The sequence below is a fragment of the Ogataea haglerorum genome (genome assembly GCF_019207285.1).
Source record: "Ogataea haglerorum isolate 81-453-3 chromosome Unknown 81-453-3_NODE_7_length_556738_cov_96.333754, whole genome shotgun sequence".
NCBI classification, from domain to species: domain Eukaryota; kingdom Fungi; phylum Ascomycota; class Pichiomycetes; order Pichiales; family Pichiaceae; genus Ogataea; species Ogataea haglerorum.
This window is the reverse complement of record NW_025065157.1, coordinates 534,049-556,738: the sequence shown is the minus strand read 5'-3', so window position 1 is coordinate 556,738 and position 22,690 is coordinate 534,049. Positions and strand designations below refer to the sequence as shown.

General features: G+C 40.4%; 12 protein-coding genes across 12 annotated transcripts; 6 read left to right on the top strand and 6 right to left on the bottom strand.

Annotated features, from left to right (window-relative positions):
- Nucleotides 1-168, top strand: KL911_002985 (uncharacterized protein; the record flags this gene model as incomplete). Its single annotated transcript, XM_043198114.1, has 1 exon — nt 1-168. A coding segment is annotated over one exon (168 nt), but the record flags the coding sequence as incomplete, so codon positions are not given.
- Nucleotides 169-332: 164 nt separating this feature from the next.
- On the bottom strand, nt 333-2,558 carry KL911_002984 (uncharacterized protein; the record flags this gene model as incomplete). Its single annotated transcript, XM_043198113.1, has 1 exon — nt 333-2,558. The coding sequence occupies one exon, from the start codon at nt 2,556-2,558 to the stop codon at nt 333-335; it is 2,226 nt and encodes a 741-aa protein (XP_043054582.1).
- Nucleotides 2,559-2,833: 275 nt separating this feature from the next.
- On the bottom strand, nt 2,834-3,679 carry KL911_002983 (uncharacterized protein; the record flags this gene model as incomplete). Its single annotated transcript, XM_043198112.1, has 1 exon — nt 2,834-3,679. One exon carries the CDS (start codon nt 3,677-3,679, stop codon nt 2,834-2,836), a length of 846 nt encoding a protein of 281 aa, XP_043054581.1.
- Nucleotides 3,680-3,947: 268 nt separating this feature from the next.
- KL911_002982 (uncharacterized protein) lies at nt 3,948-4,715 on the bottom strand (the record flags this gene model as incomplete). Its single annotated transcript, XM_043198111.1, has 1 exon — nt 3,948-4,715. The coding sequence occupies one exon, from the start codon at nt 4,713-4,715 to the stop codon at nt 3,948-3,950; it is 768 nt and encodes a 255-aa protein (XP_043054580.1).
- A 328-nt stretch (nt 4,716-5,043) lies between these two features.
- Nucleotides 5,044-6,075, top strand: KL911_002981 (uncharacterized protein; the record flags this gene model as incomplete). The annotated part of the gene is made up of 1 exon (XM_043198110.1): nt 5,044-6,075. One exon carries the CDS (start codon nt 5,044-5,046, stop codon nt 6,073-6,075), a length of 1,032 nt encoding a protein of 343 aa, XP_043054579.1.
- Nucleotides 6,076-6,218: 143 nt separating this feature from the next.
- On the bottom strand, nt 6,219-8,069 carry KL911_002980 (uncharacterized protein; the record flags this gene model as incomplete). The annotated part of the gene is made up of 1 exon (XM_043198109.1): nt 6,219-8,069. The coding sequence occupies one exon, from the start codon at nt 8,067-8,069 to the stop codon at nt 6,219-6,221; it is 1,851 nt and encodes a 616-aa protein (XP_043054578.1).
- A 305-nt stretch (nt 8,070-8,374) lies between these two features.
- Nucleotides 8,375-9,424, bottom strand: KL911_002979 (uncharacterized protein; the record flags this gene model as incomplete). The annotated part of the gene is made up of 1 exon (XM_043198107.1): nt 8,375-9,424. The coding sequence occupies one exon, from the start codon at nt 9,422-9,424 to the stop codon at nt 8,375-8,377; it is 1,050 nt and encodes a 349-aa protein (XP_043054577.1).
- A 150-nt stretch (nt 9,425-9,574) lies between these two features.
- KL911_002978 (uncharacterized protein) lies at nt 9,575-11,230 on the top strand (the record flags this gene model as incomplete). The annotated part of the gene is made up of 1 exon (XM_043198106.1): nt 9,575-11,230. The coding sequence occupies one exon, from the start codon at nt 9,575-9,577 to the stop codon at nt 11,228-11,230; it is 1,656 nt and encodes a 551-aa protein (XP_043054576.1).
- A 122-nt stretch (nt 11,231-11,352) lies between these two features.
- On the top strand, nt 11,353-12,840 carry KL911_002977 (uncharacterized protein; the record flags this gene model as incomplete). The annotated part of the gene is made up of 1 exon (XM_043198105.1): nt 11,353-12,840. One exon carries the CDS (start codon nt 11,353-11,355, stop codon nt 12,838-12,840), a length of 1,488 nt encoding a protein of 495 aa, XP_043054575.1.
- Nucleotides 12,841-12,908: 68 nt separating this feature from the next.
- On the bottom strand, nt 12,909-15,035 carry KL911_002976 (uncharacterized protein; the record flags this gene model as incomplete). The annotated part of the gene is made up of 1 exon (XM_043198104.1): nt 12,909-15,035. The coding sequence occupies one exon, from the start codon at nt 15,033-15,035 to the stop codon at nt 12,909-12,911; it is 2,127 nt and encodes a 708-aa protein (XP_043054574.1).
- Nucleotides 15,036-16,896: 1,861 nt separating this feature from the next.
- Nucleotides 16,897-18,636, top strand: KL911_002975 (uncharacterized protein; the record flags this gene model as incomplete). The annotated part of the gene is made up of 1 exon (XM_043198103.1): nt 16,897-18,636. The coding sequence occupies one exon, from the start codon at nt 16,897-16,899 to the stop codon at nt 18,634-18,636; it is 1,740 nt and encodes a 579-aa protein (XP_043054573.1).
- A 692-nt stretch (nt 18,637-19,328) lies between these two features.
- Nucleotides 19,329-22,553, top strand: KL911_002974 (uncharacterized protein; the record flags this gene model as incomplete). Its single annotated transcript, XM_043198102.1, has 1 exon — nt 19,329-22,553. The coding sequence occupies one exon, from the start codon at nt 19,329-19,331 to the stop codon at nt 22,551-22,553; it is 3,225 nt and encodes a 1,074-aa protein (XP_043054572.1).
- Between the last annotated feature and the right edge of the window lie 137 nt (nt 22,554-22,690).

The window sequence follows — 22,690 nt, the reverse complement described above, 5'->3', positions numbered from 1 at the left end:
TCTAAGCCAATGTGTGTTGAGACCTTCACTGAGTACCCACCATTGGGAAGATTTGCCGTCAGAGATATGAGACAAACTGTTGCTGTCGGTGTTATCAAGTCTGTTGAGAAGACTGCTGCTGGTGCCGGAAAGGTCACCAAGGCTGCTCAAAAGGCTGCCAAGAAATAAGCAAAGCTAGCTTTGAATATTTTCACGTTCAGCAAGCTATATAGTTCGAATGCTTAGTTTGGTCTTTATCAAGAACTCAACGGCAATGTAGAATTTAGGTCGAAAGTTTATGCTTTTTGCTTACATATATGTTCCCTTGCTGTCTTTAACCCAACAATAAAACATTACGAACAATTACTAGGTGCTTGCCCCAAACCTCTGGCAGAGTTAATATTGTCCAGAATGGTCTTGTTTGTACGATTGTTAGTCTTTGAACCAAATGACTGGCTGGTGGATGAAGAGCTTGAAGAAATAGATGATTGTGAATCTACAGTCTGTGGACCTTCGTTGATATTATCATCGCAAAATAGCAGTGACTGTTTCCTTCTAGGAGCCGTAGGCACCACTGAATATGCGCGCTCCCTGAAGGAGATACCAACTTGCCTCATCCTCTTACTGTTTTGTAAGCTCTTTGGATCTAGTTCGTTGAACCAATTTGTCTTTTCGTCAAACTCATAAATATGGTAGTCTACGCCAAATGGTTTAGGCTCAAACATATAGATTGTATGCAAAGGCACATCCAAGTCTCCCACCGATTTTTTGTTCAAGTTCAAAAAGTATGCAATCAGAACCCTTGCAACGACTCTGTGTGTGATAATCAAAATATGATTCGTAGTCCTTTCGAGCTCGGTTATTAGAGGTTTAAGCCTTGCAATTACATCCAAGTATGATTCACCACCAACACCAGGATATCTGTAGGCCATTTTGTTTTCCAACCTAGATTTGAATTCATCTGGAAAACGTTTCTGAATTTCTTCATATGTCATACCGTCAAATTTGCCGCTTCCCAGCTCGTCTAGCATACGCATTTCCTTGATATCATAGAAGTCATCCGAAAAATACTTAGCTGTTTGTACGCTACGACGTAGCATCGAAGTGAAGACAGAAAAAGAGGGCTCTTCAGGTGCAGTTTTTTTTAGTTGAGAGCCCGAAACAAGACTAACGTTTCTCACATTGAACCCCTTTAATTGGTTTTCCCTAAACTGACGCTTCTTGAAATCCATGAATTTTGCGAGGGCTTTAGCGAAAGCATGTCCTCTCGGAGTTAAATCGGAATCCCCACCGATTCTTCCTTTGACATTATCCTCCGATTCCCCGTGTCTTGTGATGAATATTTGTCTAGGACTCAGATTAAAATTCAAAAAATAGTAGATGATCTGTGATGCCAAAAATCCCCGTATATTACACGCGATAACCTTACGACCAACATCAATCATCTTCACATATTGGAAGTTTTTATTTTGTTCTTCTTCTTCATCAATGGTCTCATACGCAAGTTCATAATTTTTCAATCTTCCGAGGAAGTCTTTGATGGCGAGTTCGGGGTCCATATTCCGGTAATCAGGTCCTTGTAATTTGAGCAGTATATTGTCCTCCAGTATTGTCCTATCATTACAAATACTCTCTAGAAAGAGAACTTTAAGCTGTCCTTTGCTTTTCTCCATGATCATATCAAGGACAGTTTTGCGTCTCATCTTAGTGGAATTTGTGGCATCAAAAACTCCAACACACCCATCACCCTCCAAAAGGTAATGTAATAAGTTATCCAAAGTCTCTTTAGCCCACTCCTCTCTCAAAAGAATGTTGGATTTGTTATCAGGGGAAAAGAAACTTGCGTCATGTAAATTGCCAGCTTTCTTGTCGGGTAAGGGTGAATTTTCTGGCCCTACGTTAGCAGCCTTTGCTCTTCGTGTGGATCCAACATTAAATATTTTGGCGTTAATCTGAAGCCAGTTCAAATATCTGACCAGCTTGTTACTAAGATAGGACTTTCCCCTAGCTGGTAATCCAATCATAACCACCACAACCCTTTCGCTTGTATTGACAATCGTCCCGTCAGGCGATAACTTCGACTTGGTCTGGCCAGGAATATCAAGGGTCGTTTTGACAGCCTTTGTTGAGCTAGAGCTCATATTATAGGGCTCCAAATGTTGATTGCGATCAGCTCTGCATTTCACGGTATTATTATGTATATTTTTGCTTGTTATATCATCTTCATCTTCACTTAGATCGAGAGGAGACATTGCGATCCCTACGCGTGGTGACGTGGTACCACTTACTATAGGGGTATCATTTAATGGTCTTTTGTTGAATTCAATAGTCGGGTTAGACCCCACTCTTGAGCTTTGCGCAAGGTTGAATTTTTGAAGTTTTTGGTTTAGCAAATCCAATTCAGGGCCACATGTGTCATCCGTTCGAGCGTTGCAGTCGTTATAATCCTCCTCATCACTAACCACTGCTGATTCTCCCTCATTGGCTTCATTTTTTAAACTGTCTTCCACTTTTGATAAAGTTCTGTCATTTTTAGAGGGAAGATATGGAGGCGAGGTAGAGGAGCTGTTGCCCGCCATAGTAGCGTCAATGGGTCAAATGAATATTGTATGTTAGCTGTTCAATGCAGCTCTGTGTATATCTTTGCCCCGAGATGTCTTAGCTATGGTGTGATTGAGACTGATTAAAGGGCAGATGAGGAAGCGGAAAGTGAGGCGATTACTAACTAAAGTGAATTTGCCCGCGAACTTATAATACAGATCTTTTTTAATAAAATATGGAAGTTTTCGGGCCCCAGTCGAACGTACGAAAAGAAAAGGCTTTCGATAATTAGTCGATAGGATCCAATTGCTTATCAGTTTAGAAGCCTCAAAACATACTCAACAGTGGTGAATGTTGCCGCGCTACAAGGGATCGCTCTTAAAAGGGTAGGGCCGATTCCTTTCCAAAATCCCAATGGTCCCTCGTGCCTCATAATGTGTTTCACGACTTCGACAGCTGAACCCTTGTACCTCGAATTTCTTCCAAACCGGTCACTTTGAAGCCGACTTTTCACCACATCCAATGGATAAGAGCTAAGCCACAAAGCATCTCCGGCAACAGCGCCGCAGACAAGAAGTTCCATTGTTGAGATGTTCTGACGTTCTATTTGATGGAGCCGGATCAATCTGTTGATCAGATACTCATACGTCAGGAACCAAACACCATACGCTTGTGCTTCTCTCAGGAAAGTCACCACAATCCCTCTGAAAATACCTCTCAAAACGCCTGCCTCTTTGTAAATTTTTGTTATTGCATCTTTTGGACCATTGTATACTTTTAGACTGTCTTTTTGTACCTGCAACAAAATCCTGATTTGCTCAACCGGAGAGGTTATCGGAGCGTTGACGATACCAGCAAATGCCCCGGCAACATAGAACTGCCCCAAAGTCAAGTCATTTTGTTTGGAATTCCTTTTTAGGATTTGTCTTTTGGCCTCATGAAAACCGTAAAACTGAATAGAAACGCAAGCTCCGACTCCAATTAAAGGAGCTAAGGTTCCTTTATAAAATGCTCCCAGGCCTTCATTTCTCAGGGTATCAGAAAGCGCAGAAATTGGTGAGTTGTACTGTCCGGTTTGGACTCGAACCTTGACCAGATCAAATGGCTGACCGACTAAGACCTGTGCTCCTCCACCAGCAAAACCGGCAAGCTTTTTCATGTTAGTTAGGTTACTTGCTGCCAGCATATCAATCTTACCGTATCTTTCACTTTTCGAGACCAGCTATGGTCCACACTCGTATTCAAGTCAGACATTGAAAACTTTGCTTATCAAAAGAAGTAGAACGAGCTTTGTCATTGTAATCTATCACTACAGCCTAGCTATAAAATGATGAACGATCACGTGATAAATGTTATCAAGCTTACAGAAACACAATAAAAAGGTAAACATAGATATAATAAACAGGCGTAGCATGGCGCCAGTTGAATTATTTGTGATTTTTGTCATCCAGCATTCTAGCAACAAGCTCATCAAGAGGACCATAATCCTTGGAAGTGAGAATCTGGAACTCAGAGCAAAATAGCACAAAATGTTTCAACGATGTATTCAAGTGTGTTTGCAGCCCGAGCTCATTGATTTCATCAAAATGATGGCAGTACATATGGGCGTAAACACGAAACAGTCGTTTCATTATAGTCCGCACTAAGGATGGAAACTGTTTGGGAAATCCCACTCCCATTTTCGTTGGGAAAATACTATCATCATCCAAAAAACCTTGTATCCACACCATGAGAGCTTCAACATAACCTGGAGCAGACATAGATGTAGGTTTATTGCTACTTCTGTTCATCGGGTCCTGCCATAAATATTCATACTCTTGGGTAGCTATCATTCGGGGACAAGTGATTGGGGAGCAAAATTCAGTAATAGTTCCGTATAGCATGTTGACCTGATTGTAAAAGTCAACAACATGCACGGCTAACCATTCATTAAGATCCTCGTCTCGTGGTAGTTTGACAGCTTGCGCTAAGGCAGATCCTGATCCAAGCGTTTGCTCTGCATATGAACGTATTTCTTTGTGATTCGAAACTTGGTGCTGGGTATGCTGTGATTGAGAAAAACAGCCAATTGGTTGAGCCTGTAATCTTGCCGTGTTAGGAGAAGAGGGACCACTCTCAGGATTTCTTCTGAATACTCTAGCGGATCTTATCGTAGGAATATTTGAAGAATTGAAATGATTGTGAATGAACGACATCTAGAGTCAAATGTGATATGATGTGCGTGGAAATCAGCGGATCTATTTGAGAGCAACAATCAAATCCAGATTTCAATTGTGCGCCAATAAAGATGACAAAGTAACCTGTTTACTTTTTCCCAAAATAAAGACCCCCAATAAGAATTTTTTGGTGTGTGCCAAACTAAAATCTCACTTGCAACATACTATTGACGTATCTGAAATCCAATCTTTTCAAGTGGTGTAAGAGTGTATATTTTCCCTTAAATGAAATTCTGTGGTAATTTGAGATTCACCACTTGGTTTCTCTTCTCTACATATAAACAATTAAAATAAAAAAGTTGACAATATGTCAGACTTGATAAAGGTTACACAATGTGATGTAGAAGATGCTCATGCAAATGCCGACCAAGAAGTGATATATACAAAATTGATATCGGAAGCCAGATATCAACGGGATCCCCAAACCGGCAAGACATTGAGACCTTGGAGATTTGAAGTTGTGCAGGGCATGTTTAAACAATCAGATGAGTCTACTGATGAACTGAGCTTTGACCTGCTCAGAAAAAACTTTGGGCTGGCTGTGAGCTCTTGGACTGCACTCAAAGTCAAACTCCATCAACTAAATCTTGATAAAAAGCCGAATGAGTCATACAAGCTTCTTATATGTGCTCGGCATGGTCAAGGTTACCACAATGAAGCAGTCTCAATCTTCGGTATCGAAGAGTGGAATAATCACTGGTCTCATCGCACCGGCACCACTTTACCAGATGGAAGAGAAATTGTATGGGGACCAGACCCGATGTTGACACCCTTGGGTGAGAGACAGGCAGATGAGTTGAATAAAGCATGGAAGAGACAAATTGAGCACGGAGCACCAATTCCTACCAGATATTTCAGCTCACCATTTAGCCGGTCTTGCATGACACTGGTTCGCACCTGGAAAGACATTTCTATTTGTGAAGAAAATGAAGATCCGACTCAACTCCTTTCCTCCAAAAGACATTTACCTATCGTCACGGAAAATTTAAGAGAAACCATAGGCTCTCATCTATGTGATAAGAGGTCCCCAAAAAGAATAATTGCTCAAAGATTTTCCAAATTTGGTTTTACTTTTGAAAAAGGATTTCAGGAAGAAGACATTTATTATAGAGACGACTGGAGAGAATCTTTGAGCGAACAAAGCCTTCGAGCTGATGCATTCTTGCAAGACGTATTTGAGAATTATCCTGACGATGTCTATATCAGTTCAACCTCACATGCTGGGGAAATTCGTGCTATAATCACAGCTTTGGGTCACAGAAAATTTGCGATCCCCACAGCCGGTACCATACCAATAGTTGTCAAAGGAACCCGAATTCAAGAAGAACTGGTTGCTTGAAGAAAAGAGTAGACAAGTCTGTTTTTCAAAAACTAGCCCTCAGAATCTGTTGAACCTCGCTTTGGAAGGTAAATATTTGATTTGTCAGATGGATAACGCTGAGATTGATGTACAAACGACTGTCTCGCGTTACACAAACCAACTCATTTCCCCAAAATCTCATTGACAGAGTGCAGACTGCTCTCAGCAAAGTATTTGACATCAGTATCTTCGTCTGAACAAAGGAGCTCCAGTGTGGGCTTGATTTTGCTTACAATGAATTCACGATCAACCAAAATTATCTTCTCTGCTAAAACAAGCAACGATTTAGCAACATTGAATCTGATATTCGGCACATGGTCATCTTTCAGTTCATCAATAAGCGGATAAAGGTCTGACACAACCATTTCGGTTGAAACGACTGGAATCAACTTTGTGTAGGCGAATAAACATGTGATTCTGCATATAAAATTCTCAAAATCCTTGGTTTGTTTCTTGGCCTCAATTCTTTTAATCAGTTCCACTTTGCACCATTCTTCACCAAAAAACCTTGTCAGACTCTGCAAATTTAAAACTGCCGCTTCTCTGATAGAGTAAACTGGATCCCATAACCACTCCATACAAAGTTGCCCTAAAGCTTCATCAAAAAATGCAACCCCAAGTTGTTCAGCCAAAAGAGGAATTTGTTCAATAATGGCTAGTCTGACTCTCCATAGTTTATCGTTGGCCAACGCCGTGATAGCTGGTAGTAGGGATTCAGACAAAAGCTGTATACCTATAACCTCGTTCACAAGTTGAAGATTAGAAATGATATTCAGCCTGACCTCGCTGTAGTCATCTTTTAGCATTTCAATAAAAATTGGCAACAAGTGCTCTATAGTAGCATCTTTACCAAGAATTGGGGCTAGTCCTGTAACTTCGCTAGCCAACGCGCTTCTTAACGTTTCTGATTCATCCATACTGAGCTGGGAAACAACGGGAACAATACTTGTTAACACAATAGAGGGATCGCATGCGTTTGCTAATTTACAAACACCAGGAAGCTGCTTTGCAATCGCTTTTCTAACTTCGGCTTCATTGTCTTTCATCAGGGAAATTAAGTTTGAAACTAACTTTAGCGTGTATTGTTCATCGTTGAAACTAATCACCAATTTTTCAAATCTATCTGCAACCATGTATCTGACTCTCCAACTTGGGTCACTGGCCAGTGTGACCAAACTTTTGAATAGATCCTCATTATGAGATGTTTCATTTATCTCATTCAAGAAGGCAAGGATTGCTATCAACACATCAACAGATAAAAATTTCACAGAATCTTGATTGTCATTCACCAGAGATTCATACATGGAAGTAATAAGATCCCAATGAAACTCATTTATATTCTCTGGCGCCTTGAAATGTTTTGCCAAAATATCAATCAGCTCGGGCAGATGCGTTGCTGCGGCCTTTCTCACCATAGGAGAATCATCTTGAATCAGATCGTGGTAAAGTCTTAGCAACTCCAGTCTAGTTTCCGACGGAACTCTGACAACCACACTTTTGAAAAGACCAGTTGCTGCTATATGTAAGGAAAACCATCTTTCCTTCGCTAGTCTTTGAATCAATGGGATGAACTCCTGTAATATTTGAGCATCATCCAATTCCTCACTAATAGCATTCAGCGAATCGACTGCTTTGTCTCTCACGATTGGCTCCTCACATGCGGCGATTTTTTCAAGGACAGGCATAAGTATAATGGCATGCTCGCGGCCACCGACATATGGTACAAACTTCCCCAACTCTTCTGCAGCCACCGCAATGACTTCATCTTCATCTTCTGGGATAACGTCATCCAAAAAAGGAATCAACTCTTTGCGAGTCCTCTCTTGTCCTAATGCAATGGCAATCGTGTCCAACCGTTTCATAGCCTGTACTCTGCTGGCGACGTCATCGTGCCTAAGCTCATCCATTAATAGAGCAATCGGATAGAGCTCTTCTGATGTAGGTTTGTGAGTTTCCTGATTTGGTGAGTTCATAGTTCCACAAACTGATAAAATGCCTCCGTGTTTTTTTTTTTTATTATTAAAAACTCTGAATTTTGTAGGTACTGAACACTTTTACTTCAATACTTGGAGTGAAGATTTAGATAGTGTCAGATATTAAGGTATACAGTGACCAGTCAATCCGGATGTAAATATAATTAAAAATAGGCAGGGGTGATCTTACTGTTGAGCGTTATTTCAAGGCAACCACACTTGCTTAGAATTTGGAACGTACGAGAGGGATCTAACGTTACGGTGCACAGGTGTGAAAGCTTACATTTTATATTGATGTTACTATACTATATATAAGTGATTTTCAGTGCCATCCCCAGTGTCTGTCTGACTTTCATGAAAAACCACAACAGTCGACCTCTAATTCGTGAATACATTTGACATGAACCTATAATGATTCCTAGAATAAATATCAAAAAGGTTCCTCGAATGACAACTTTCTTCAAACCGCGTAGTTGATGCGTCGACAGTGCATTCTTCAAAAATCGATAAATTCCATTATTGTCATCTGCAATCATCGGAGAATTATCGTCGACATGTTCTTGAATCCTCTTGCCATGTTTTCTTCTGCGAGTCTTGAGCCTTTGCTCATTAAAGTCAGTTGATGATGGTACTTTTTTGTCGCCTGCCTTGTAACTGGTTACTATTTGATTCAGTATTGAAAGACAGTGGTCCCTACGGTAATCATCCTCAGCAAATATCCGATTTATGAGCTTTTCAGACCTCCTAAACTCATTAAATTTTGGGAGGATATGAAGAAGGTAAAATTCTGCAATTCTCATCATTCCTGATGATCTCATTGTTTGTTTCGTTTCATTTGAAAGGATACCATTGAAAGTCAGGTATAATTCCAATTGGGCTCTTAGTTCAATCAAAGGAAATCCGTTTGAGAGCTCCACTATAAAGCATAGCAGTAATAATTCAGGATCTATGCGGTCGTATTCTTCATTGTAGATATTTCGAATTTGTATGAATAAAACTCCCTGCTGAAGTCGTTTGGAATATTCTGAATTCAAGAAGTCATGAGAGTCTCTCGTCTCTCTTTTTAGTTTCAAATCAATCAGCGACAAATAAAGTTTGAATATTTTCACGAGAAGCGGCCTCTCGATCTCGGTTCCATCATTATGAGCTTCAGGTAGATTTTCAACAATCGGGGAGATTAGTGACCAAGCTTTTTCGAAGTTTCGATTGAGATATAACTTAATAGCTAGTTCATATAGTTTGCCGTATTTGTGGTTATTATTATTATATTGAGACTGAATAGTGTCATTCGCTAAAAGGTTGAAATTTGATTTTCCGTCCAAAAGTCTTGATCCGTTGACTGTAATCTGAGACATTTGATTTCAAGCAGCTTCCAAAACGTCGCTTTTCTTGTCGACTCTATCTCCAATAGATTTTTAGGCTACATAATGTCTGACTAATTGATTTGTTAATCAAAAGCGTGCCTGAGAGCAGAATGTCAATGAGAAGTCCGACATTTATTTACGATGTCCCAAAACTCTTTAGAGAACTTGCTCCAGTGGTCCAAGTCACATGGTGCATACTTTGATAATGTTGAGTTTACTCTCAATGATGATAAGGGTGTCTACGGTATTTTGAAACATGAAGTCAACTTCGACGAACCTCTCATTATAGTACCTGAAGCTCTATTCATTACTCCAGAAATGGCAACAGAATTTTTTGGCCTTGACAACCCCGTCGATGATCTTGGCTTACTCCTACTAGCAAAACTCAAATTTGACAGGACAGAGACGCTGATTAATGGCAACAGTTTGTCAAAAATGTATGAGCCGTACATTGCATTTCTTCCAAGTACATGCTTAGAGATTGGGCTTCCACTATTTTGGAGTGATCACGAAAAAGAACTACTAAAAGGGACTGATGCGTACCCAAAATTAAGACAAAAACGAGAAGAGCTTTTTGAAAAATGGAGGTCTCTTATGTCGTTATTAAACGAAAAGAGACCAGATCTTGTTATGGAAGGAACCCCACTCTACAAGGAATCTCGATCTTGGAAGAGTTTTGAAGCATATTCATGGGCGTACTCTATTTATTGTACGAGAGCATTTCCCAATTTTTTGCGTAAACAGAGTGAGAGAAGTCTCAATATAGGTTTCTTATGTCCTATAGTTGACCTTCTGAACCATAAAAATGGCGAGAAAGTAACATGGAGCTTTGAGGATAACAATTTTGTGTTCAAATCTTCAGCCAAGTGTATCAAGCGTGGAGAAGAGGTCTACAATAATTACGGAAGCAAATCCAATACTGAACTACTCCTTAATTATGGGTTCGTGCTCGATGGTAACGAGTCAGAAACGACAACGCTAACACTGAAAGTTGAGGATGAAGTAATTGAAGCTGGAATTAAATTTGGCCTTAAATTGCCTCTGGGTACATCCTCCAGTGGCCTAAGTTTCGACCTTTCATTAGCTACTCCTCTTCCTAAGGAGTTGATACGATTTATGGGTTTCCTGCATCAACTAACGAGTGAAAAAAATCAGTACACCTTGAGGATGCACCTTGAAGGACTCTCGAAATTACGAGACATTCTAGCTTCTCGTATAACCACTTTCAAAACCTGGAAAATTGAGGAGAATGTGAATACCAATAAAAAGGTCATAGAACTCGTTAAACGCTACCGGTCTTCTCAAAAATCGCTATTTCAGAGAGCGTATGAGTTGTGCGACTCCACAGAGAAGTCACTGATACGAAAGTTCAAACCGCTTACTTTGCGGAAAGCTCTTACATTAGACCCTGAATTCGATAACTGTCTAATATTCATATTCGGAACTAACGAAGTCAATGAAATCGAAAAGAAAGGTTTTTCAGACCAGGTTTTATTGCTGTTCATAATGAGATGCAGAAATCTGAAACCCGCCAGAGACTCCCCGTTGCGATTCATCCATGACACATATGAGAATGTCAGTACAACTATCGAGATAACTAGGGAAGACGTTTTGGAATACTCCGATCTTTATCACTCACTTTTCCCTTATCTCAGTCACAAATTTCCTGAAATATTTGCTGTTGGAGATTATAGTGCCAAATCCATGATCATTGCAGGCACTGTGGTAGACAGGATCGTGTTCAAAAGAAAGGTGAATGGAGAGCTTTACCTTCTACGAAAGATTATTTTGGAATAAATGGTCCTATGTTGTTCTGCATGGCAATATCTGCCAACACTCGAACTGGTACGTGAATATAAAAATTTAAAAGTTTGTTTTCATTAACCTCGTTTTATAGTTTTTTTTCTTGACGGTAGACCATGTCAAGCGCAACAGGAAACAACACTGCCAGGATACCTACATCTCATACATTATGGTCTCCGTATGACACTGTGAGAGATGCAGCCGAGAGTTTAGGCCTTTCAAGTCAATTAACTGAGGACGTGGCTAAAAATTTGGCCATGGACGTCGAGTACCGTATTCATGAAATCTTGGAGCAAGCATTGAAATTCATGAGGCACGGAAAAAGGAAAATACTTACTGTATCTGACGTTGACAGGGCCATGAAAGCTTTGAATCTGGAACCATTGTACGGCTATGATGTTTCGAGATCTCTTGTTTTTAAAGAAGCAATGGTTGGCCCTGGTCAAACGCTGTACTATGTTGACGATGATGACGTGGAATTTGAAAAACTAATCAACCAGTCACTCCCTAAAGTTCCGAGGTTCACTTCATTCACTGCCCATTGGCTTGCAATCGAGGGTGTGCAGCCAACAATTCCTCAAAACCCGAACCCTGGCGAGATCAAGCAATTGCCTCCTAATCAAAGGGGTTCGGTTGATAACATACTGAGCTTAAATAATGATGAAATATCTTTGTCAACCAACCCAACTAACGGATTAACAACGGTTGAGCAAAACTCACGAGGAAGAAAGAAAGACCTGGATGTGAAACCGCTTGTCAAGCATATGCTCTCTAAAGAGCTTCAGTTGTATTTCGACAAGGCTGTTGCTGCATTGCTGGATGAGACCAATGAAAGCCTTCGAGCGGCTGCTTTGGAATCATTAGAAGCTGATCCAGGACTACACCAACTTGTCCCTTATTTCATACAGTTCGTCGCCGAAACAATAACGCACAATCTGAAAAATCCAACGATTTTAACAACAATGCTAATGGTGATATATTCTCTTCTATCCAATAAGTCTATTTTTCTTGACCCATACATTCACGCTATAATGCCATGCATACTCACTCTCCTTCTCGCTAAGAAAATAGGAACACGCTCAGAACTGGAAGATGACAAAGAACAGTTTAGAATTAGGGAGCTGGCTGCTTCTCTTCTCCAGAGAATCATTCAGGAGTATGGTTCATCATACAAAACTCTTAAACCCAGGATAACTAGAACGCTCTTGAGGGCGTTTCTTAGCAGTGCCACAAAGAATTCAATTGGGACCCAGTTTGGTGCGATGAAGGGCATGAAATCTCTGGGTAAAGAAGTGATTCGAATAATAATGGTCGGTAACCTCAGAAGCTGGTCCACCTCCATTTTAGAAGGTCTTGATGAAAATTCACCCAACTACAAAATACTTATCGAAAATGTGATGGATTGCCTCAGTACAATGGCCGACGATGGCAAGCTTAGCAATCCGTCGACAACTGAAGGTCACAATGAGGGTAAGCCCCGTGGTCTGAGGGACGACGAATTACAGAAACTGAGAGAGCGTATAGGTGGCATTCTCGCTAAGGAGGTCGCTTTGCAACCGAGTGCCCAAGAGATATATGGCGGAATTTTTTTTGGAGAATCATGATAGGGCTTCAAGCCCCATTCAAAGCTAGAAAACTTTCAAATTATGTCTTATGATACAGAATAGCGAGCTCAGTCGAAAATGAGCTTTCTTTTAGTATTAGAGTGCTCTTTAGCATCCAATGTCTCTGATAAACCTTGTGCGGTTGATTTGTCTTTTGGTGATGATGGAGGTAGAAGAAGACATGATTGGCGCGATATATATGGTACCAAGTTTTCAGGTATCTCGTTTGCAAAATTGCCCATTGATGTTTCAGCGATGGGTAAGGTTTGCTCAGTGCATGATGTGATTGAAGCTGTTGGCGTGTTTTCACTAGTGTGTACAATATTTTCATTTGCCTCTTTATGAACTTTCAGGGGAGCAGCAGTGACGCGAGTATCGGAGATCTTGCTAGTCTTTATTGGAGAGACGTCATTTACGGTTGTCGTGTGGTCATCGGGAGATGCAAAAATTTCGAGAGAAGCACGTGGTTTTTTCACCGGTGTGGCTTCCACCTCCGTATACGAGATAGCTTGCCCTTCCGAGTTGTCAATATGTTTTGAGGCAGTGTTTCGCTTTCTATGACTGAAAATTGCAGAGGTTTCAAAAGCAGATACCGTGCTGATGCGTGTATTACTTGAGTTTGCTTGAATTTGCAATCGGGACTGTGATTCAATTCCGGCCTGCGACGTGGACAGTTGTTGAGTAATTGAAGTACTTTTGACCATATCAAATGTCTTTCTTGATAAATTCTTTGTCACTCCTAGATTAGACGCTTTCCGTTTTAGCTTCAAATTGGAAAATACTAATGAATCACCAAGAATTGATGTGTCCGATTGGCTAGTCCCAGAGTACTTAGGTGGTGGAGAATGAATGCTCTTTGAATGTTCTTCATGAGAGTCTCCTGATTTTCTAGAAGCTGAAGGTCCTCTAGATTTTTTAATCAACTCTCTAAGTAGTTTGGGATGATATTTTTGGAAAAATGGAGCAACAGAGCTCACCAAAAATCTATAGGTTGAGTCCTCTTCGATCAGTGATAGTCCCTTTATAGCATCATGAACACATAGTTTGTCCATTAAAGCGTTGATGTTTGTCATCAAGAGATTCGAAGTGAGCTCATTTGTTGAGTTGTCTAGAATATTTTTTAAATCGGTCGTGAACCTTGCGTGATCAGGAATTGCCGTTCCAACTAGTGTGGGTATCAGCCTTTTCTTGCGACCTACCAAAGATTGTTTTGCATAAGTAATCCTTAATTTCCTGAGCGTTGGCTTTTGATTGTCTCGTCCACAATCCAGCAGCCTCAGCAAATCTAGGCTAAGAATTATTTGTAGTTTGGCCTCTCTTAGTCTGAGATTGTCCAATGACTCTCTAAATTGGTCTTCAGATTTGCCGGAGTAATTACGAAGGAATTCAACACGATATCTTAGTTCATCATCGTTCAATAGGTTCAATGAGGGCGTACATGATGAAGGAGAAAAGTCAAATCGCTGATAGAGGCTTGTCATTGAACGAATGATAAATGAAGAGATAGTCTCGCGGGCTAACTGAATATTTGAATGGGATAGTACATGTACTCTGGGAAGGGCAGTTTTAGCAAAAAATTGTAAGGGAACTGTGCTCTGGTAGAGGGTTGAGAAATACCTTTCTGAAAGGAACGCACGGGGATCTACTTGAGAAAGCTTTGACGGAGAATTCAAACCTGCTGATAACTTGATGCTAGGAGGGGTCATGCATAAAGAAAGGCGACAAGCAGAAACCTTAATTGCTAAGCCGCTTTTCTTTATTTTGGGGAAATGATAGCATGATGTTGGAGTCTCGGGTAGTAAAGGATTGCCACTATGGTTTCTTAATATTCTCTCCTCTATGTGAGCACCATCCACTAACTTATATAGTGTCCAGATATTATGTTGAATTCCAGGGGACAAAATACCAAAGGCAGGCTTTGAAGCAAGATCTTGATTTGATGAATGGATAACCACGAATACAGAAGAGCATTCGTTCCTTATTTTGAAACTATTAAAGCTTTCTAGCAGAGCTGCCCCAAAAATCAAATCCAATGAACTCTGTATTTTGAAAAAACCTAGTTCGGCGTTGACTGTAGTTATTGCGCAAACTACCTCAACTAAAGTCTCAGTAGGATTTCTATCGATACCTTTCACATGTACAACTCTAAATCTAAGCAATGGTTGTGATATATGAGAAGAATAAGAATGCTCCATCTTTCACGATTTCGTTCTAAAATTATAAAAAAGGTAGCTTAGCTAACTTTTCACGCGTTGCCTAAACTTAAAAACTTAAATCGAATCAAGTAATTAAAAACATTAAAAGTGCTTCAAATCCTCGACATTGGTTTTTGCCAGTCGACTAACTTCTCTTTGTTCGAACATTTTCATGTTAGGCACCCGCTTTCGATCAGAAAAGTTTGGCAGGAGTCAAGCGTTCTCGCAATTCAAATAACCTAGATTCCTGCCAATATTTCTACATATATGGTATCATGTTTACTATGAAACTATAATTTTCGATAGAGGCTCATAATGGGGGAGAAGATAGCTCTTTTGTGTACCGGCATCGTAAGCATCATTCAGAGAAGCTTCAAGGGGCAACGTATTCTTAATTGTATAAAGTAATCGGGCTCTACTGACAAGCAACCAACCTCCTTCTGCTAATTTGCCACTCGATCCTCAAGGGTTAGAACTATTGTGCATTATAGGAGTCAGACGTTATTCAAGAAGCTCGTGAACAATCAGATATCCCAGATCGTTTTCACATCCTTCTTTCGTATCAAGCACAATACCGGCTGTGGCCTATTGAAACCGAAATTTTCATGGATTTTGTTTCAGCCAAGCTTCGTACGGATTTCAGGTCTTTGACAACTATCAAAAGCGTATAATTGACATGTAGACTTGTAGCCAGTGTCTTCTTCAGCAAATGAAAACTTCAAATTCTTGGCAAAAAATAAAATGACAAGCGATAGTAAGTATGATTTGTTGTTATGGCGATAAAAGTTTCGGCAACTATGAAGCTTTTGGAAAGCGGAGATGTCTGTTTTACTGATCGCTCACATACCGAGACTTTGAAGAAATCCAATGCACTTGTACAAAACTAACTACTTAATGTTCGTAAACAGATTGGCAATCCAATACCCTTTAAAGGATCCGGACACTAATAGGTATTTTTCAAAATCTAGTATGTTGATCAGAAGTACAAAGAATGAGCAATCATTGATTAGATTCGACCCTAAAAACCTTAATTTCCAGATAGCATATGGCCTACGCCGTATAGCAAACGATGAAACGAGCCGAGAGCTGATGCAAACTGTTCACTAAATGCCTTTGACTGATGGACTCCATAAAAATTACCTTTGAAGGGATCTCAATGCATGCAACTGAGACTTGGTAACTTCGCCGATCCAGAACAGCTACCTCTTCATCTAATATGATGAAAAGTCTTAGAAGTGAAATATACTCGTGAGGCAACACTATTCTCAACTATTCCATGTTGACTTTCCAAGCACTGCTTATCGGTTGATTCGCTGCTAAAGGACTCTGGTTTCATGTTGATGCCTCATTCCATGCTAGAAAGACTCACGCTAAATCATCGAGTTGCATGAATGAGAGTGCAGTTCATATATTTTGTCCACTAGTTAGCTAGCTTGACAAAAATGCACAAGCTCTCCTGACTTGTCTTATTTCGAACGGTGTACCGAACACTGATAAATGTAAACCTTGGGGGACATGGCTTACGGAGAGGTTTACTGAGGTGGCATGGACTCGTCTTTTGCTTCATCGTTGACACCCAATTTTCAAATACTTACCCCTGTCAGCTCTGAGACTGTATAGGTGAAATACTCAATAAAATACTTGCCCAGAGCTCATCATTGTTATTCAAATAGCAATCCTAGAGGCTTCATAGGAAAATAGTGGATTCCTCTAGATTGGAAAGATGGTGGAATTCTACAAATTATATAAAATGCTAGACTGACCTCCGTCGATCGACGTCACCTTTATGCAAAAGGATTGTTGATAATAAGCGTGTACTGAAAAAAAAAGGCTTGATAGTTGACCTTGTAAGGATTGACAAATGGTATTTTTCCGAACTTGTCACGTTCGACCGAAAGCTCCATTAGTAAGGAGAATTAATGAAGTTTTTGGAGATCGAACTTACGGGTATTTCACGGCCAACGAAGCACTGGATGTGTTGGAAAGTTCTCATTATTTAACTTTAAAAAATGATCTGAGGCTTATATACAACACCACAGTGAGGGCCATTGAAGACAAGGCCAACAAAGCTGCGCGAATAAGGAGAGGCTATGAGCAAATGGGAATGATACCACCAGTCTTGCATCTGTCAAAAGATGAAAAACCTCTAAGCGAATCTGCAATTCGGTCTCATTTTTCTAATCTCTGTTTGAAAGCGACACGAGAAGTTACAAACCCTCTACATAATTCGTACTGGGCCGGAAAAAAAAGCCTAACATTGCCATCGATGCCAGGGAGTGCAGCCTCAGCGATAGAATGGAATGATTTCATTCAAAAGCTAGTAGCCTACAATACCTTTAATGCTCGTTCATCCCAAAACCAAATAGATCAGGCTATCGGATCAGCAATCAATATTGCAGGACACAAACTTACTCTGGTATCTTTCAACAAAATCCTACTCCATTTTGCTTTGAAATACGACTTGACGACCATGACAGAAATACTTGACTCTATGACCACTATTTACGATTTGAAGCCCGACATCCAAACATATAACATTTTTCTCAACACCATTTTGCGGTCCCGGGCTAAACATAGGGTAAGAAGATGCATATCGATTTTGAATATGATGGAACAGCAAGGTATAGCCCCCAACAAGTATACCTGGAACATTATATGTGGAGGATTGAAGGATGTACATGAAATCTTGCAATTTCTTCGCCAATTCCATAAGTTTCAGATTCCCTTACTATGCCAAAAGAATCTTGCAAAATCTGGTGTCCAGTTCCCGATACTTAAAGAGCTTTTCGATCCGGCGACCAAAATTGACTACAGTACTGCATATGATTTGCTGTCGTTAGGTATCAGGGTAAAGCTTTTAGAAGAAGGTCAATTGGGAGAAGCATTTATCTACATGCAAAATGTTTGCAGTCAAAGCCGAAGTAGCGATCACTCTGCATTTGTGCTGACTCCGAAATTCGACATTCTTAAGCTCTTCATGGATTACATCTTGTTTGAGTTACAGAATCTACCGTACGCGATAGCGTTTTTGCAGTATTTCGAAAACTCTTACCCTAATGTTGTGGACAATGATGATAATAGAAATCAGTTATATGCAATATTATTGACTTCGATGAAGCAATTCCAAGACTCGCCAATGTGGGAGCCCTTAGTTAGGTATTTTTTCCAGAGGACGATCGATGATCGTGGAAGAACCGTCTTATCCACAAGTACAATTACTCAACTCACAGAATTAGGAGAGCAAAAAATGAAAGAACAATTTCAAAAGAATACATCAAATACCTTCAATATTACAGACAGCCCCACTTTGATAGAAAGAACGACCATCAACAAAATCTTCAAGCAACTTCGATGGCCTGGCTCGGCATACGGTGAACAACCAATATGGGAACTGGAAAAAAATGCCCCCTCATTTCGCCAAGCTTGCAAGATGCTGGGGTATTTTGGAAACACGAAAGTTGATGGTCCGGAGAAAAAGAATACCACCACAGAAAGCTCTGATATTTGGCAGACTTTCGAACTCCCTACAAGAGAAGCTTTCCACGATTCGCTACCGTTTGACGTCGCGGTATCGGAACGTTTCGATGATAGCCATAACTAGATTATTATTTATTAAACTGTCAGAGTATTAGAGAGACAACGAGTTAAATGGGGCAATACTCCTTTCAAGTTGATTAGACGATGCAGTCATCACCGAGCGTTCATACTCTTTTTCTTATTTCATCAGAAATAGTACTAATCAGTTTAGCAACAATTCCTCGTAGTAAGCACGCTTGATCTGGATCAGTGGTGGGGATTTCTATGACCAGAGTTGAGTATATCAGAACGGAATATATAATGCCAATATTGTGTCAATGTTGTACTCCCTTATCTCAATTTGAGGACATTACTAGTTTTTATCCCATACTATCATTTAAGCAGAGAAGTTCAAGTAGCATTCGTTAGATAGAATTAACGTTACTCAATTGTGTTAATCTAGAGTATTCGTCTTATTAGAATTCAATTAGTTTATTGAGATTTATTTTCAGCATACATCTTAATCGATGGTTTATGCAACGCGCTCAGAACTTTTATCTTACTTTCGTGCAACGCACAAAAATTCCACGCGTTGCCGTGAAGGGAACATTAAAATCAAAAAGTAAACAAACTTGTTTTCCATTTGAAGTTCTGTCAGTAGTGTTCTCTATGAAGGACAATCTAGAAAGTCACATAGATTGATCACAAACACTAAACAGGCTCACTAACAAAGAAACAACCAGTCCTTCTTCAACAGTTAGGTTTGAGGCTCTCAAAATGCAGCAGGATAACCCGTTGAGTCCCAAGAAGCTTTTCAATATTCAGCAAACGCAATATCAACTGAATGATGCGATCAATCATAATTCCTCAATGATGAACTCAACCGGGTTTCCTTTGAATACCAAAAAACGGACACTCTATTCGCCTTCGAGCGATTTCTCAACGATTAAACAGACAGAAAGACCGAAATCTTCAATAGGCAACACTGAGAGCCCGTTGAACAGAAGTAACCGTGAATCACCTCTGAAGACCCTTAAAAACCCTTCACCCCCGTTTGCAACGAAAAAGGCAGCTCTGCGAAGAAGCGCTGGCGTTTTGAACTTATCCATCGAGACCAGCCCTCGAAAACAACTACAGAAAGAGCATGAAATCACCAAATCCATAAGTGATTTGGACTTTGGGACTGATGTCACTAGTCCTTCGGGAAATGTTAAGGTTTCAGAAGGCGCCATAGATTCGCGACAGAAAGAACCTAGACTTTCTCTAAGTGAACGCAAACTCGAACAGCTTGAAAACTTCAGGATTACAGTAGGGGGACACCAATTCACGAACTCACCATCTCCATTTTTGAACCCATCAGTGGTCAAAAGGGTGACCGCCTCTTCCCGTTTCAAAAAAATATTCAACAACAATCACATTAACGACGTAACTGACTCTCTCATGTGTGACACGGCCAATAAGCCTTCGATGGATAAGATAATCAGTCCTATTAGTCTCGACGTTAAAACTGCTGCTCCTAAAGCTACAAAGGGTTCTCCCGCAGGTTCGCTGTCAAAACCTGACAAGATTGAGTACGAGGCCAAAAAACCTGACGCGCTTCAGGTACACTTCACTCCAAGGAACACCGATGGATTTGTGACACCTGCGTCTTTTAAATCCGTGAAACCGCTACAGACAGCATTCAATTCTACTGGATTACAAAGCAAAAAGTCCATCAACTTGGCCACTAAATTAAAAACCATGCCCGAAACGCCTTGTAAAAAGCCACCTCTGAGTACTCTCAATGTTAATGGGTCGATTGAAAGGACAGCCGCTAATAGCTCGTTTGGATCATCCAATGCATCAACTTTATTAAATTATTCTGCCCACACAATGGCGACTTCGTCAGCATCCAAATCGACAAGAAGCGGGAGTAGCCCATCGGAAATCATATCCCCAAACTCTTCAAATATGACGCCAATCTCAATCGACGGTATTACTAGAGCTCCTCGAAGTAGTGGTGGTTCGAATGGAAATGGTCGCCCGTTGTCAAGAAGCCAAAAGGCAATAAACACATCGGATCTGGAAAGCTGTATTTTGAGATTCACCAACGAGTTTGATGATTTATATGATGATGAAAGTCATCACAGTACAAGCATTTTTCGAGATGCGAGTGAAACACCCGCCCATTCACCAGCCACTCGAACTGGTAAGGCTTCTCCTAATAGCTGCCGGAGGCCGTTGCAAGACTTGAATAATAGGAGTAAGGCTTTTAACGAGTGTGAAACTCAGCAAAATCATCATAAGGGACAAGCCTTATTCAACGGACACAAACTGGATGATGCATCATCCCATGAAGATTTTATGGATGAGGACCTTGATTTAGAGAATATTGACGAAATGAATTTTGATGGCTTTTCTGAGTTTGAGTCGCTGGAGAATCTACCTCCAACTCCTACTCGTTTGGGTGCAACACACAATCAACATGGAAACAGAGGACCACACAATTACCTCGATGGAAGCACACCTACGAAGCACAACTCAAGCTGGAACTCTTCTCACTCTCAACGCCCGACACATAACATGTTCAGTTCAGGAAAAACGGGAGAACGAATGAATATGGGTCCTCCAAAAATATCCTCGATGACTGGCCATAGCCCCAAAACTCCTGTTGATCCATCATTTACACAAACATTTCAGAATACACGAAACTCGGACTCGCATGGTGATTTAACGTTGGATAGTTCATCCACATTCTCACTTCCAAGCCATAGATCTCACAATCAATCACTACCTTTTGAGCAATCGTTGGAGAAAAAAGACCAAATCGACTACCATCTGATGTCAAAATTTGGAAATTGTAGTTTGATAGGGTCCGGTGAATTCTCTGTGGTGTACGAAATACAGTACGAAGGTATTAAATATGCAGTCAAGAGAACAAAGAATCCTTTGGGAGGACCGAAAACTAGATTGCGCAAATTAGAAGAAGTTGAAATACTGAAGACCCTTCAAGCGAAGTTCAGGTCTTTCTCAATGGAAGCAGATGACGAGAACCTTGCGGATACAGGCGACAACCACGAAAATATTTTAAACCTCATTAATTATTGGGAACACAATTCATTTCTATACATAATGACCGATTGCTGCGAAAATGGATCGCTGGACAAGTTTTTGGTAGAGAATGGAAAAGTGTCAAAGCTAGATGAGTGGAGAGTATGGAAAATTTTGAACGAAATATTGATGGGATTGAAGTTTATCCATAAATGTGGTATATTGCACCTTGACCTGAAACCTGCGAATATATTTATCACTTTTGAGGGATCTCTGAAGATTGGGGATTTTGGTGTTGCTTCCAAACTTCCTATCCCCCCCTATTTTGACCGTGAAGGAGACCGCGAGTATATTGCCCCAGAAGTGATTTCAAAACACATATATGGGAAACCAGCGGATATATTCTCATGTGGTCTTATCATGGTTGAAATAGCGGCCAATATAGTCTTACCAGACAACGGGACATCATGGCAAAAGCTGAGATCTGGCGACTTAACAGATGCAGGGAAATTGTCGTCTAGTGACTTGACCGACTTAGAAGGATCAATTTTTTCTAGCACAAACACTTACTCATCAACTCTTACGAATACAACAGTTACGACTGGCATATCAGCATCCCCTACGGAAATGACTAAAGCGAATCACTTGAAAAAAATGAGAGTTCCTAGTTGGGCACCATCTTGGTTTTGTGATGGTAGCTCAGCCCTTGATAAATTGGTGACGTGGATGATCGATCCAAATCCTTCAAATAGACCAACTGCGGAAGAGATTTTGAGAAGCTACGAATGCACCGTGGTAGAATCAAGGAGAAAAAGTGGTGCAACAATATATGAAGGGGATTTTGGGCCCCAGCCTGATCATGAAGATCTACTTTTAGAGAAGGAAGTGACGACTTCAACTTCCACCTATAAAATTGCTAACTTATGTGGCAAGTGGAACAGAAAGTCCCCGATCGATATGATCTTGGAATGATTGGAAGTCTACGAATGTAATGATAATGTACAATTATGAGATATGCAATAAAATTCGTAATGATACGTTTTCTCGCAAACAAAGAACCATTCCCATTTTGAAACATCCCCCCCTTCTTTTTCCTATCTTGAAGCCCG